At 36.2% G+C, this 14553-nt stretch overlaps 1 protein-coding gene across 8 annotated transcripts in view; it reads left to right on the top strand.

Moving 5' to 3' along the window:
• The window catches only part of GABPB1 (GA binding protein transcription factor subunit beta 1), a 63763-nt gene that overhangs the window by 31110 nt on the left and 18100 nt on the right, over positions 1–14553 (top strand). For 6 of the 8 annotated variants that reach the window (XM_025883902.2, XM_073876988.1, XM_073876987.1 and 3 more), the window contains exons 2-6: positions 7005–7112; positions 10337–10504; positions 11810–12004; positions 13503–13650; positions 13996–14109. In XM_025883902.2, the coding sequence (XP_025739687.1) occupies positions 7005–7112; positions 10337–10504; positions 11810–12004; positions 13503–13650; positions 13996–14109 (733 nt within the window). The remainder of the gene's footprint in view (positions 1–7004; positions 7113–10336; positions 10505–11809; positions 12005–13502; positions 13651–13995; positions 14110–14553) is intronic. The other 2 variants (XM_073876993.1, XM_073876992.1) reach the window with 1 other exon arrangement.

The raw sequence follows: 14553 nt of genomic DNA, 5'->3' as shown, positions 1-14553 counted from the left end.
AGGCAGTCGCTTAATCAACTGAGCCACCCAGGCGCCCCTAATTTATTACTTGTATTAGGGCATTTCAGTTTTTCCCTATTTTAAATAATATTACTTATAATATGGTTCAGATAGTTTCCTTGTGATAGATTTTTAAAAATTTATTTGTCAGAGAGAGAGAGAGAGAGGGAGCACAAGCATGGGGAGCGGCAGGCAGAGGGAGAAGCAGACTCCCTGCTGAGCAAGGAGCCCGATGTGGTACTGGATCCCAGGACCCTGGGATCATGACCTGAGCCGTAGGCAGCCACTTAACTGACTGAGCCACCCAGGCGTCCCCCATATGATAGATTTATATGAGTGGGATTATTAGGTCAAAGTATGATCATCTTAAAGGCTTTTGATGCATAAATAATACTAAGTTGCTTGGTGAAAAACTTCAGAGGAATTTTATTGGATTTATAATTGTTCTCATTGAGCATAGGAGTGATATTGCAAATTTATGCTGAAGTTTTTAATGAGGCAATCAAGGTTAAGTATGTTGTAATAGGATTATATTTTCTAACTTTTTATTCATATTCTTTTTTAGGAGTGCTAGTAACAATTTATATGGAATTAATACTTCACAGTTTTATAGAGAGTTTTCATGTCCAGATATTATAATCCTCAAAACAGCTCTGTGAGCTATTAATTATAGAAATTCAAAATAAAATAGACTCTAAGCTTTAAAAAATGTAATTATAGTTAGTAATTCCTGTTACCACTAGATGGCTCTCGCAGCATGTACTTTTAAGCAAAAGGAGCTAATTTGTGGATATTTTGAAGTTCCCCTATAGATATAAAATTCATATTATTGAAGTTAAAAAAATAATGGTTTGTATCAGATTGTGATAAACTTTTTCGGAAGTAAAAAATTTTCAGGACGGAATTTATTATAGTGAGTTTTTAGATTACTTTTCTTAAGGAAAGGGGTATTAAACAGGATGGCATTCCATGCCATACATATAGTGTATTTTCAGTAAATATATTTAACACTCATTAAAATTTATTGAATTGAATTTTGCTTCTTTATTTGCTTGGGCAAAAGTTATTTACCAAAAACGCAACATTTATTGCTAGGCCCTTAAATGGCTTTATGTAAATCTAATACTTTATCTCTGAGGAGTTAATAGATAATGAACAAAGTAGATTGAGGGGGCTCTATCTGGAACTCTGGTCCCCTCAACCAATTTGTTGTCTTAATGCTATTGAGTTCCTTTGAGGATTAGAATTATTCAGTGGTGTGTGCTGTTCCCTTTAGGTGAGGATCAGAAGTGAAATTGCTACATTTTGGTATTTTCATTGTTTTACATTTTACTAATTATCTTGACAAAAAAATTAAGAGTGCCTTTCATTTCAGTCTTGATCTCACGTGTATTTTCTTCCATTGATTTTTCAATCTTATTAGATCCAGTGCTGTCTTTCTATAAAAAAAGTTTGTATTGCCCCTTTTGCTAACTTGCAATGAAAATTATGGTTATTATTACCTATCTGCATAATTTCAAAAAGTCATTAAAATACTTATAAAGGAGAGGTGGAAGGAAAGCAGTTTTTTTTTTTAAAGATTTTATTTATTTGAGAGAGAGAGAGCAGGCACAGGAGCAGGACAGAGGGAGAGGGAGGGCCATGGGGCTCCATCCCAGGACTCTGGGATCATGACCTGAGTGGAAGGCAGACAGTTAACTGACTGAGCCACCCAGATGCCCCTGAAGGAAAGCACTTTATAATAAATTGTATATTTCAGTATGTAAATCCTTGAGCAGACTACCCTAGATGACACAAGAGATTATCAAATGCTTGCACCTATACATAGAATTACTGTGAAAATGATAAGCTGTAAAAGCTGGTTGTTACAGTGTTTTAGATTGGTGATTCAGATAACCAAGAAGCATCAACATTGGTGACATGATTTTTGAAAATGGTGACAACTCTTAGTAAAGTTCTGAACAAAACAAATAGATTTATAGTATGGTTGTATTCTGGGAAATTTGGGATACATTAATAACTATGGAAAAATACATTTGTTTATATATTAGTTCTAGCCTTAGATATATTCGGTGGAGCCTTTGAAAGTCACCCAGGACATGTGACAATTCTTTGCCCTACTGGATTGTTCCCTGCATTGCTGGACCTCTAATATCCCTGACACATGCCCATTAAATGCTAGTAGAGCCTTCACCCCACTCCTCCCTGCATCAGTCTCCAAAATGCCTCCATATATATCCAAAGGGCCCTCTAGGGGGCGGTACTGCTATCATTTTGAGAACTGCTGATTTAAAATATCCAGCTATTTATTTACTACATAGCTATTTTGCTCATGGAACTTTAAAACCACAATAACTTAAGAATCGTGAGTCTTTAAATATGATATGTTTTGGATAATTAAGGCAGTTACAGAATTGTGATAGAAGTTGATTTAAGTGCATTGTTTTGTTGCAATTCTTGTAATCAGATCAATAAGTTTGCTATTTTAAGTACCCAATACCATGCATTTTCTTTATTTTTTTCCACTTTTCCTGTTTAGTAAGTCAGTAGTATTTAGCTTTCTTTAATGTCAGCATTTAGTTAGTTGATAGTCATACAATGTAATTTGTCACTTAAAAAAAACACTTTTTAAGTTAGGAAGTTAATTTAGTAACATTATAGGAACTTTGTAAAATGGAGCCAGAATTTCCTATAATCTTGTCACTCTGATAATTGTTGATATTTTTCTTTGTTTTGTTCTCTGTGTATGTTTTGACATTTAAAAATTTCGTATCTTTTTACTTAAGGTGGCATAACTTTTTAATGTTATATAACTTTCAACTATTATTTTAAATTACTGTGTATTGTCTTACTAGATTCCACATTTTCCTTCCTCTAGATTGTTCACGATACAAATGATTATATATAATATATGTAGATTTATGTGAATATATGTGTATACATATATTGATAAATCTGTTTAAACATATTTTTATTTTTTCTTTAGGATAGAGCTCAGAAGTGGGATCATTCGGTCATTAGGCTCGAACATTTTTGTAACTTTTATGTGTTGCCAAATTTACATTTAAAAAAAAGCTGATCCAGAAAAACCCCCAGCTGATCCATTTATATTGCTATCAATATATATAAGACGTCAATATGTGAAAGTATCAGTCTCAACTCATCCTTCTTAAAAATTAACTTTTAAATTATTTACATTTATTTTACTCTTAGTGACACTGAACATTTTTTCTGTTTGTGAATTATTTCTGTTTTCTCTTTTGGAAAATATATGGTCATGTCCTTTGACTTTTTTTTTTTTTGAAAATCGAATGGCTTTTATTAAGCAATTCACGAACTGGACAAGTATAAAGGAGCTCTGAGGAAGTGTACAGAATGGAAGGTTTTTATAGGAAGGAGGGTGGGGAGGGAAGTTATTAGCAAAAGAAAAGATTGTTTCCGGTCAAGACACCTTTTTTGGGTAGGGGAGGGAACAGCAGGGTTTTAATCTTGCAGATGACCTCACTAGTGCTGATCAGAAAATTTCAGGTTGGCTTCTAAAAAGGTCGCATTCCTGGTATAGTTTGAAACTGTAGTGAACTCTTGGTTTGCTGTTGTGGGGAGCAAATGACTCCTATTTGGGCTTGTTTTTTTCTTTCTTTCTTTTTAAGTTTATTTATTTAAGCAGTCTCTACCCTCCACATGGACCATGGGCCTCTGAACTCAAGCTCCAGTGTCACAGGCTCCTCTCTGCTCCTCCTCCAACTGACTGAGCCACGCACCCCTGGGCTTGTTTTTTGTTTTTTGTTTTTTTTAAACACCAGGTTGCGCATATTTGTCATGGGAGTAAATCTGCTTTATCGGGATAAATACACCCAGTGAGGTATGGAGGAAGGTGTGTCACTTGCCCCCATAGACCCAATCAGCCACCCTACTCTAAATTTGTGAGTTTAGATCTTATTCTAGAAGCAGGCAGTGTGCAATTCCAGAGGCCTTCCTGAGGCCCCCTCCCATTATGTTTCAGAGACATGCAAATTTAGACCCAGGTGATCCTAGGCTCTTTATTATTATTTCTTGCTTTGTCCTTTGACTGTTGCTCTGATGGGTTCATGGTGTTTGCTTTCCCTTCTCATTTTGAGTCAGACCTCTTACATAATTAAAATTATTAATGTTTCTTACATTCATTTTTGTGGCAGACATTCCTTTGCTGTCTTTGATTTTATTTTTGTTTTTTAATACATTAAAGTTTCATTATCTACCGATAGAAGATAGTATGCAATATCAAAGAAAGGGGTGGAGAGTCAAGAGATCAGGATTCTGCAAGGAGATACTTATAATACATATTATATCTGACAAAGAACTCCTATCCAGAATGTATGTTATGAATGCTTACAAATCATTAAGAAAAAGGCAGACAATGCTGTTTCTAAAAATGAGGAAAAACCGTAAACCACTACTTAATAAAAGATACCCAGATGTCTAAACCATCTGGCAGTATGTATGCTCAATGAATGCAAACTGATTTTATATTACCTGTGTAAGACACAAAAGGGTATATTTTGGGTGAAGATTTATTTCATTGTAAAACCACATTTATATTAAATTTTGGTCATCCAAGTGGAGTCACTGTGTTTGCTAGTGTGGCCAGTTTAGATTTTACTGTACTTTTGTGGAGGAGAGGTCAGTTTCTTTTTGCCTTATCCTGCCTTTCATAGGAAATGATTGTAGGTTCTCCGCCTTTTGAGTATGATGTAAATTTTTACTGTCCAGCTGGTACGTATTTCCTAGGAAAAATCTTTCATTAGAGATCAGTAGTCTCTTTAGATCTTAATGTCTTTAGCATGATTAAGGAGTATCTTGGGTTCCAGTGACTCAGTCAAGGTATGAGAGAAAACGGGAGGAAAACAGAAAGGGTGAAAGTGTTGTGTCACACACAAAAATACATGTAAAAAACCCCACATAAAACATAAATTCATGGGGTTGTTTTTCTTCTTCGCCATGGGATATATTATGAATTATTTTTATCCTTATAAATGGAACGATTATAAGAAATTCTTTCCTGCCTTGTGACAAATGCCCGTTTTGGACATACTCATCTCACTTAATCATCATGCAAGGATCCCAGCATTAGCACCTGTTATTGGTTACTCTATGCTTGGTTGTTCCCATGTTGTAGAATCTACTAAAAAATATAGTAATGTAAACATAAATCTGTTCTTTCAGGGGACATATATATATTTTTTTAATCAGCCCTTTTACATTCCCTAACATCTCTTCTAATTATGTAATGCAGTCTATCCTTCCTGGCATCACTAACCTCTCTAAGCTTGAACTCCCTTCTCACATACATACATACATACCCCTCTCTCCTTCTTGAATAATACCTGTTCATACAAGATTGGAATACACTAATCAACCTGACATCCCCTTCTTTAAACTTCTTTCCCCTTGACTACTTACCCAACTCTCAAAGGGTATTTACTTTTTGAGGCAAATTCATACCACAGGCACATTTTTTTCTTGTATAAATCTCAGGGGTTCAATATTTTCCCTTCCTCACAGGCCTTAAATTCTACCTCTTTGCCTTTTTTTTTTTTTTTTTAAGATTTTATTTACTTATTTGCCAGAGAGAGAGTACAAGCAGGGGGAGTGGCAAGCAGAGGGAGAGGGAGAAGCAGGCTCCCCACTGAGCAGGGAGCGTGATGTGGGACTCGATCCCGGGACTCCAGGATCATGACCTGAGCCGAAGGCAGTCACTTAACCAGCTGAGCCACCCAGGCACCCTACCTCTTTGCCTTTGCTCAGGATACTATGTAGCATCACTGAATAGTCTTCAGCTGAATAGTCCTTCTGAATTTGGGACCTTTCATCTCAGAACCATCATCCCTTGAATTTGAGCATCTCTGATACATTCAAATCTTTCTTCATCTGTGTACTCTTGTCATGATCTTTTCCTAACACGTATTTCAGTATTTCTTAATCAAGAAGACACCCCCCCCAACACACACACGCCACACCCCCAAACACACACTTTCATACACCCTGACCTGTGACATTAGTCTTTTTGGGTATCTTGAATACAAGATACTGGGTGGCTCAGTTGGTTAAGCAACTGCCTTCGGCTCAGGTCATGATCCTGGAGTCCCGGGATCGAGTCCCGCATCGGGCTCCCTGCTCAGCAGGGAGTCTGCTTCTCCCTCTGACCCTCTTCCCTCTCGTGCTCTCTCTCATTCTCTCTCTCTCAAATAAATAAATAAAATCTTTAAAAAAAAGATACGAAGTTATACTTACTTTCTAGCTTCTCAATGGGACAGGTAGCCTATTGATAATACTGTTAGACTTTCTTTTCAGTATTTTCATTGAATGTGAATTGTGTCCTTTTCTGGAAGAACTTGAGTGTATATTGACTATGCAACAATTGAAAATTCTCTGATTTACCGTTGCAAAAAACAGTTATATTTATTGTAATTTGCACCAGTTACAGAGGATAGTGTCTTGTACCTTATTTCTGTTTACTTATATGAAAAACTTCGTTGCTGTGTTCCTCCAGTGAAAAGTTTCTTGCCAGTTTTAAATATTAGGCAAGCCTTCTCTGCTACTTACCTCATTATCTTTACCAGCTGTATTTGGAGAATTCAAACTAATTTGATTATCCTAAGTAAAAACTTAATGAGAAAGGATAATCTGTTCCCCAAATTCAAATACAAATTGCTTTTGCGTGGTCTATAGTTTCAGATTAGCCATATCACAAACTTTTAGAGGGATAATTGAGAATTGATAGTAATAAAGATACATGGGGAGAAAGTCATGTAATAATATATCAATAGAGGGTGGGGGGATGGGTTAGCCTGGTGATGGGTATTAAAGAGGGCACATACTGCATGGAGCACTGGGTGTTAATACGAAAACAATGAATCGTGGAACACTACATCAAAAACTAATGATGCAATGTATGGTGATTAACATAGCATAATAAAAAAATAATATATCAATAGAGATGTTAAATTCATCTTTGTTTTGCTTAGATGTCCCTGGTAGATTTGGGAAAGAAGCTTTTGGAAGCAGCACGAGCAGGTCAAGATGATGAAGTTCGTATTTTGATGGCAAATGGAGCTCCTTTTACTACAGACTGGGTAAAGAATGATTATAATGTTGTGCTTTTTTTTTTTTTCTTTTTCTCATTTATTAGTTTTTCCAGGTAAAAATTTAGTCAGTATTGTGTTTATATGTGGCAAAAATTAATTTTTTTGCAAATTTGTTTGCAGTTTTAGAATTATAGCTATCGTTTAAAGAGAATGGTTTGTATCTTTGTAAGTCATATGTACATAGATATATATAGATATGTATCTATATATATATGGCAACCTATTCAAATATTCTGTCCACAAAAGGGTTTTTCTTTTAAACTGTGGAGTTCAATATTGTAGGATGAATATAAAGTGTAGCTGCTTGGAATTTAATTTAAAGGTTCTAAATAGCACAGCTAGAATTTATAATTCAGAAAATAACAGATAAAGATCCCAGTTAATGTTATAATTGCTTCTAAAAAGGAAAAATGTTTGCATTTCAATTGATACTTGTAACACTATTGCAAACATGACCAAAGAGGAAGAAAGGAATGGGAACATGTCCTAGTAACTACAGAAGGCAATTGTGAGGACAGCAAAAACCATAACTCTGCTTAGTTCCTGGGGTAAGTCAAGAAAGAGATGGTCTTGGCAGTATGGAGTGTTAGGAATGTGGATTAACCTGCCTACTGGTAACAACTAAAAATTCCAGATTTTAGCTTTTGTTGTTTTGGCACACTTATGTTCTTTTTTATTTTTCATTAAAAACAAAATAAAAAAATTTTTTATTATGGAAGATTTCAAATCTCTATCAATGCCTATATACCCTTCAGCCAACTTAAAAAATTATCAGATCATGGTGAGTCTGTTTCCACTGTAACCTCATCCACTTTCTTTATTCTGTATTATTTTAAAGTAGATTTTTTTAAAAAGAATTTATTTATTTATTTGACAGAGAAACAGAGAGAGAGCACAAGCAGTGGGGGCAGCAAAGGGAGAGGTAGAAACAGGCTCTCTGCTGAGCAGCCCCCTGATGTGGCGCTCGTTCCCAGGACCATGGGATCATGACCTGAGCTGAAGGCAGACTCTTAACTAATCACCCAGGCACGCCTCCCTTTAAAGCAAATTCCATAAACTATTTCATTCCATCCATAAGTATTTCATCATCTGTCTTTAAAAAATAAAGAATTTTTGATTAACAAAAAAATCTTTAGTGCACTCATGAGTTAGAAAGAAAATAGGGGACTATGAAACTGAAAAGTGAACACCAGAACCTAAAGAAATTTCACCCTAAGAATATTTGCTAACTTGGTGAATTTGCCTGTTGGTTTTCCCACCTCACTGGCATGGGTTACTGAGGACAGAGACCTGAGACTGCTCATAGAAGTCTCCTAGGAGAGCCTCTCCTCTTAATTCAGGAATCCCAAAGAGATGTGCACTCTGTATAAGATAAACCAGAAATACCCCCTCCCTCTTCCTGCCTGCTTCTGCCCCTGCCCCTGTTGTTAGGGTACCGCAAGGAAAATGAACTGACTTGAAACAAGTCACTAAATGGAGAGAGAAAAAAAAATTATTGATGAGGATTTGGAGTCATAGGCCATCCCTTGCACACATTTGTGACCTGAACTCATAAATACTTGTGCATTCTGCAAAACTGTACACTAAAAAATGGATTTAAAGTGATCTTTGGACTGAGGTTACCCCAGGTTTCTGGCAGAAGCAAATGAATTCTCTTTCTGGGGGAACGTACCTTCATCCCCCCTGTATCCACAAATGAAATTCCAAGGAAAATGAACAGTCAAAAGTAACTAAATGCACAAGACACAAGGCCACTTGGACAATAACCCACTGAAACAACTAACAACAGAAGCAGACTGACAAGGATTTTAGATAATATTTTAAGCAGATTAGGAACAGCTAAGGAGAAAATTAGTGAACTGAAAGATACGGAAAGAAATCCAGAGTGCATTATAGAGAAAAATAGGTAGAAAATTTAAGATCTCAGGAGTCATGAAGGCTACTGTGAGAAAATGTAATGTATCTAATCAAAAACTCTTGCTCATATACTTGAGTCATACATCAAGTAAGATGTATGACTTGATGTGTGACTTCAGGTAAAAGAGTAACCTCTTAGTGCCTTAGGTTCTTTTACTACCAAATGAGGATAGTAACAGTACCTTAAGAGGAGAGTAAATTAGATAATATGTGTAAAGGTCTTAGAATAGTGCTTGCCACGGAAGGTGCTTTAACAAAAACCTTAGTTGCTAATATAGTAATGGTCTTATCAAATTTCATGTTCTAGTGAACCATTTTTTTTTTAAGATTCTATTTATTTATTTTAGAGAGAGATTGCAGAGGGAGAGGGAAAGGGAAATCATTTCAAGTGGACTCTGTGCTGAGTTTAGAGCCTGATGCAGGGCTTACAACCCCAGGGTCATGACCTGAGCCAAAACCAGGAGTTGGACGCTTAACTGCTTAACTGACTACGCCACCCAGGCTCCCCATCTAGTACTATCTTGATTCTTAGAACAGCAGTGCCTTGGTAATCAGATTGATAGGGACTTTCTGTGCCTCTAAATGCTTGTATCTTAATTCTAATTTTCACCTGTTAAACTGTATGCCTCTGATAAGGTTCTACATTTTAGAACTTCCCCTGCATATTGTGAATGTATTGTTAATGTAGTGGCTACACCACATGGAACCAATTTCAGGAGAACTGGGCTCTGTTTTGGTTCTGTCCTGACTCACCTTTGGCAAGTGTACCTCAGATTAGATTTTTTCCCTTGAAAAATGACTATATAAACTTATTTAAAAAGATCACTGAGTTGCTTTAATTTATTTTTTAAGCCCTACAAAACACTTTAATGTAAAAATCTACACTATTACATTTATTTGATACGAATTTCATAGATGAAAAGAAATTTTGTGTGATGGGTATGTGGAAAACCTTCCAGTTCTCAGAAAAATTTCTCAAACCCTAATTATCTCTAATTCCTGATGGAATTAATTTTATTTAGGCTATTTATCTGTTAAAAAATAAGAAAGCAAGATTGAATTAAATGAAATACCAACTTCGCTTTGTCATTGAGAAGTGTATGGGAATTCGTGAAAGCCTCTATGAAGAGAATGTGATAAGCATACATTATTATTTTCTTGAGTTTTGAGTTACTATGTAAACAGATAATATGAAGATAATCTGTTTGCTATGTAAAAAGAAAATATAGAAGGTAGTAATAGAAGTGTGTTAAAAATGATTATAAATGTGGATTTTTTTTTTTCTTGCGGGATAGCTGGGAACCTCTCCACTTCATCTGGCAGCACAGTATGGACATTATTCTACCACAGAAGTACTACTCCGAGCTGGTGTAAGTAGGGATGCAAGAACCAAAGTGGACCGAACGCCATTACATATGGCAGCTTCTGAGGGCCATGCCAGTATAGTGGAGGTTTTGCTTAAGGTATGTGTTCTCTTTTTGCACTCTGCTTTTGAAAGTAAGCCCCCAAAGGATTTATGGTTTTATAAGAGGGAGAAGGGAACTACTTTTATTGAATGTCTTGTTTTTTTTTCTGTGTTATCTCATTTTTGTGTATGTAAGCCCATCAGATGAAAATTATCTTAAAGTTTACCTTTGTGGGAGAAAAAGAACTTCCTCTAGGTATGTTCTTAGTTGACAGACAGTTGATTTCTTAGACCTTGGTTTCCATTATGATGAGGGTCTACAGCTTTGTCTTACTTGACCCAGTTAAAATGCTTATGGAAAGAAACATGGGGCTTGGATGATTAACAAACAAATTAATAATACAAATAAGGATTTTTATTCTGGCCTTTAGATCAGCCTATCCAGAAGACATACAGTGTAAGCCACAAATGTGAATCACATGTAATTCTAGATTTTCTATTAGCTACATTAAAAAAAAAGTAAAAACTAATTTTAATATTATATTTTATTTAACCTCATATATACAAAATATTATCATTTCAACATGAAATCAATATAAAAGTTATTAATGAGCTCTGTTACGTCCTTTTTTTGGTGTTAAGTCTTTGAATTCCAGTGTGGGTTTACATATACAGTACATCTCTGTTGGGACTAACCATATTTCAAGTGCTTAATAGGCACCTGTGTCCAGTGCTACCATATTGGACAGTGTATCCCTGATAGCTCCCTTTTGATTATTTGTATTGTACTGGCTTTGAAAGCAAAGGATATTTTTGTATAAATAAGGAACTAGAATTAAAGAGGGTTTTGGAGGAATGCTCATAGTTTTCCTTCACTTTTTTTTTTTTTTTGAGAGAACATGTGCATGCACAAATTGGGGTAGGGGCAGAGGGAGGGAGAGAGAGAGAACCTCAAGCAGACTCCACACTGCACAGAGCCCAATGCAGAGCTTGATCTCAGGACCCTGAGACCATGACCTGAACTGAGAGCAAGAGTCCGACGCTTAACTGACTGAGCCACCCAGGCACTTCAACTTTTCTTCACTTCTTATGTCATTGTATCCCATGATGCTCACGGCTTGGTGACTGAAAAAATCATTGCTGCACTCCTAAGAAATGAGAAGGAAAACAGGAAAGTTAGCATGATAGAAAGCTGATTAAGTGATGTGTGGAGATTCGTACAGATTATTCAACACAAAAAAATAGAGAGCTGATCATGTTGGTAGCAGATTCTTGCTTTAGAACCTAATGGCTAGTATTTTCATATTAGGAATTCTTTATATTTCATATTTTAGAAATCTCTTATTTTGTAATATTTTTATAGCATGGTGCTGATGTTAATGCAAAGGACATGTTGAAGATGACAGCTCTACATTGGGCCACAGAACACAATCATCAAGAAGTGGTGGAACTTTTAATCAAATATGGTGCTGATGTACACACGCAAAGTAAATTTTGTAAAACTGCATTTGATATTTCAATAGACAATGGGAATGAAGATTTGGCAGAGATATTACAGGTAACTTTTGGCTTTTAATTTGCGAAAATAAAAGGATCTCTGTCTTGTGGATGATTTGAGCTGTTTAGCTTTTGGCTTTTCATTTTGGACTTGGTTATTTTGGACAGTTTTTTTCCTCTTTCACTTCCTCTTTGTTCATTTACTGTTCATTTTTCTGATTGTAAGACCGTAGTCTTTACATGTAACATCAGAAGATTAGATAAGGTGATTACTTTCTGTGTTTTTAAATTCCTGAATTCCCCTTCTAGACATTTCATTCTATTAATTATTTTTGTTGCGTATTTGGATGCAATATGGTTTTTCAAAGTCTGTTAAACTTCCACTAAAATTTTTCTTCACTAGCTATAACAGTGTCCCCTGAGTGAGTAATACAGTCTCTATCACTCTGATCGGTTTCCTTTATTTTTCATCATCCTCAAAAAAATCTGGGAACATAGTTATTTATGGTTTTGGGGCAAGTTTCTTTCTTTTTTTTTAAATTTATTTAGTTATTGGCAGAGGGGAGTCTTTTTTTTTTTTTTTAAAGATTTTATTTATTTATTTGAGAGAGAGAGAGAATGAGAGATAGAAAGCACGAAGGGAAGAGGGCCAGAGGGAGAAGCAGACTCCCTGCTGAGCAGGAAGCCCGATGTGGGACTCGATCCCGGGACTCCAGGATCATGACCTGAGCCGAAGGCAGTCGCTTAACCAACTGAGCCACCCAGGCGCCCCGACAGAGGGGAGTCTTAAGCAGAGTCTGCACTGAGCGTGGAGCCCCACATAGGGCTCGATCTCATGACCCTGAGATCATGACCTGAGCTGAAATCAAGAATCACATGACTCTGACTGCAACACCTGGGCCCCTCTGGGCAAGTTTTTCTAATAGCCAGTACTGCTTCTCTTTTCTTCAGCTACACAACTTTGATATAAATTATCTTCTTTACTCACTGCCTCTTGCCTGTCTTCTTGTTCTCCTTCCCAGTGGAACTCTTCTTTAAGACCATCTTTACTGAATTTCATTCAGCTAGTTACTTAAAAGATTCTATATGTCCAGGAAAATGAATTTTGTGATGCCTCTTGCAATTCTTTTACTCCTAGGAGTGCAATTCAGGAGCCAGGGTTGAAGATTGAGAATGGTTAATTGGGAAGGACATGCTTTATATGTATAATGATATATATTGCTGAATACGGTAGAGGAAATATTTAAGTAATTTGATTTCTGTAGCCACAGGGCAGCAAAATATCTTTTCAACTGTGTTCTATAAAAAGCCTTCCAGATATCCATTTCTCTTCTCATGGGATTTTGCTGCTTTCCCTAACAGTGGAATTAGGATGTAAATTCCTATCTGTGATTTATCACTGCACTCTTAGTAGACCATATACAAAGATTTCCATTTGTTTTATATGATTCTTCTTAAGTTTTAGAATTTCCTTTATGTTTGTGTTTGTACTACATTGAGAATCTGTGCTATATGTTCCAGTTGTAATTCTGAAAACGCCATGTTGATTTGTGCTCTAGATTGCTATGCAGAACCAAATCAACACAAACCCGGAGAGTCCGGACACAGTGACGATACATGCCGCCACACCACAGTTTATCATCGGACCTGGAGGGGTGGTGAACCTAACAGGTCTGGTATCTTCAGAAAATTCATCCAAGGCAACAGGTATTGAGATGCATATAGGATAGCTGTTGGGACTTTATGCTTTAGTAGGTATCCTCCTTTTAAGAAAGGACTGTTGGAGAATGAGGGTAAGATTATATCCGTCACCTTGGTTTGCTTTGGTATTGGCAAAAACTGATTTTTATGAGACAAGAATTTGAAGAAAGGTGATATTGCAAAGTGTACTGCAATGTTATCTTTCCAAAACCTAATGCTACCCAAGCTTGTTTTCCACAAAACGATGATCCAAGCTTCATTTAAGAGTTGAATTAAGTGAAATAGAGTATCAGAAAAGTGCATTAGATTAAGCTCCTTTAAAATGTACATCTGTCTTCTTTTTTGTCACAGATGAAACCGGTGTATCTGCTGTTCAGTTTGGAAACTCGTCTACGTCAGTATTAGCTACGTTAGCTGCCCTAGCTGAAGCATCTGCTCCGCTCTCCAACTCTGCAGAAACGCCAGGTTAGAGAAACAAGGCAAATGTGCACATTAAAAGTTGGAGACTCAAATAGTAACAAAGGCTAGGAAGGTAATATAAAAGGCTAAAGTGAGCAAATTTCAGATGATGGCCATCTGAAGATAGGGGCCCAGGGCAGGGGGGCATCTACTACTTAGCTCTAGCTGATTATGGTCCTATGCACAGTGTTGCCAGATTCCGTTTTTCATGGGAAGCTGAAAATCTGGATTTTAAAAGAATGTTAAATCCTGTCAATTAATTAAAATCTGATTAAAATTAAAAACAAACTTGTGTGGTTCACAGGAAAACATCTCTGATCCAATTGGCCTTGTCTGTGACTTTTTGTATAAAGTAGATAAATCCATATGTGAACTTGCTGTCTTTTTCATAACTTTTAATTTTTGTCAGTTCTATTAGAATAACCTAGAATCTTACTGACTGACAGAACT

This window comes from Callorhinus ursinus, unplaced genomic scaffold (assembly GCF_003265705.2).
Source record: "Callorhinus ursinus isolate GAN/ISIS: 27379988/994484 unplaced genomic scaffold, GSC_fseal_2.0 scaffold25, whole genome shotgun sequence".
NCBI classification, from domain to species: Eukaryota; Metazoa; Chordata; class Mammalia; order Carnivora; family Otariidae; genus Callorhinus; species Callorhinus ursinus.
The sequence above is the reverse complement of the archived record's forward strand: the minus strand, read 5'-3'. Positions and strand labels throughout refer to the sequence as shown.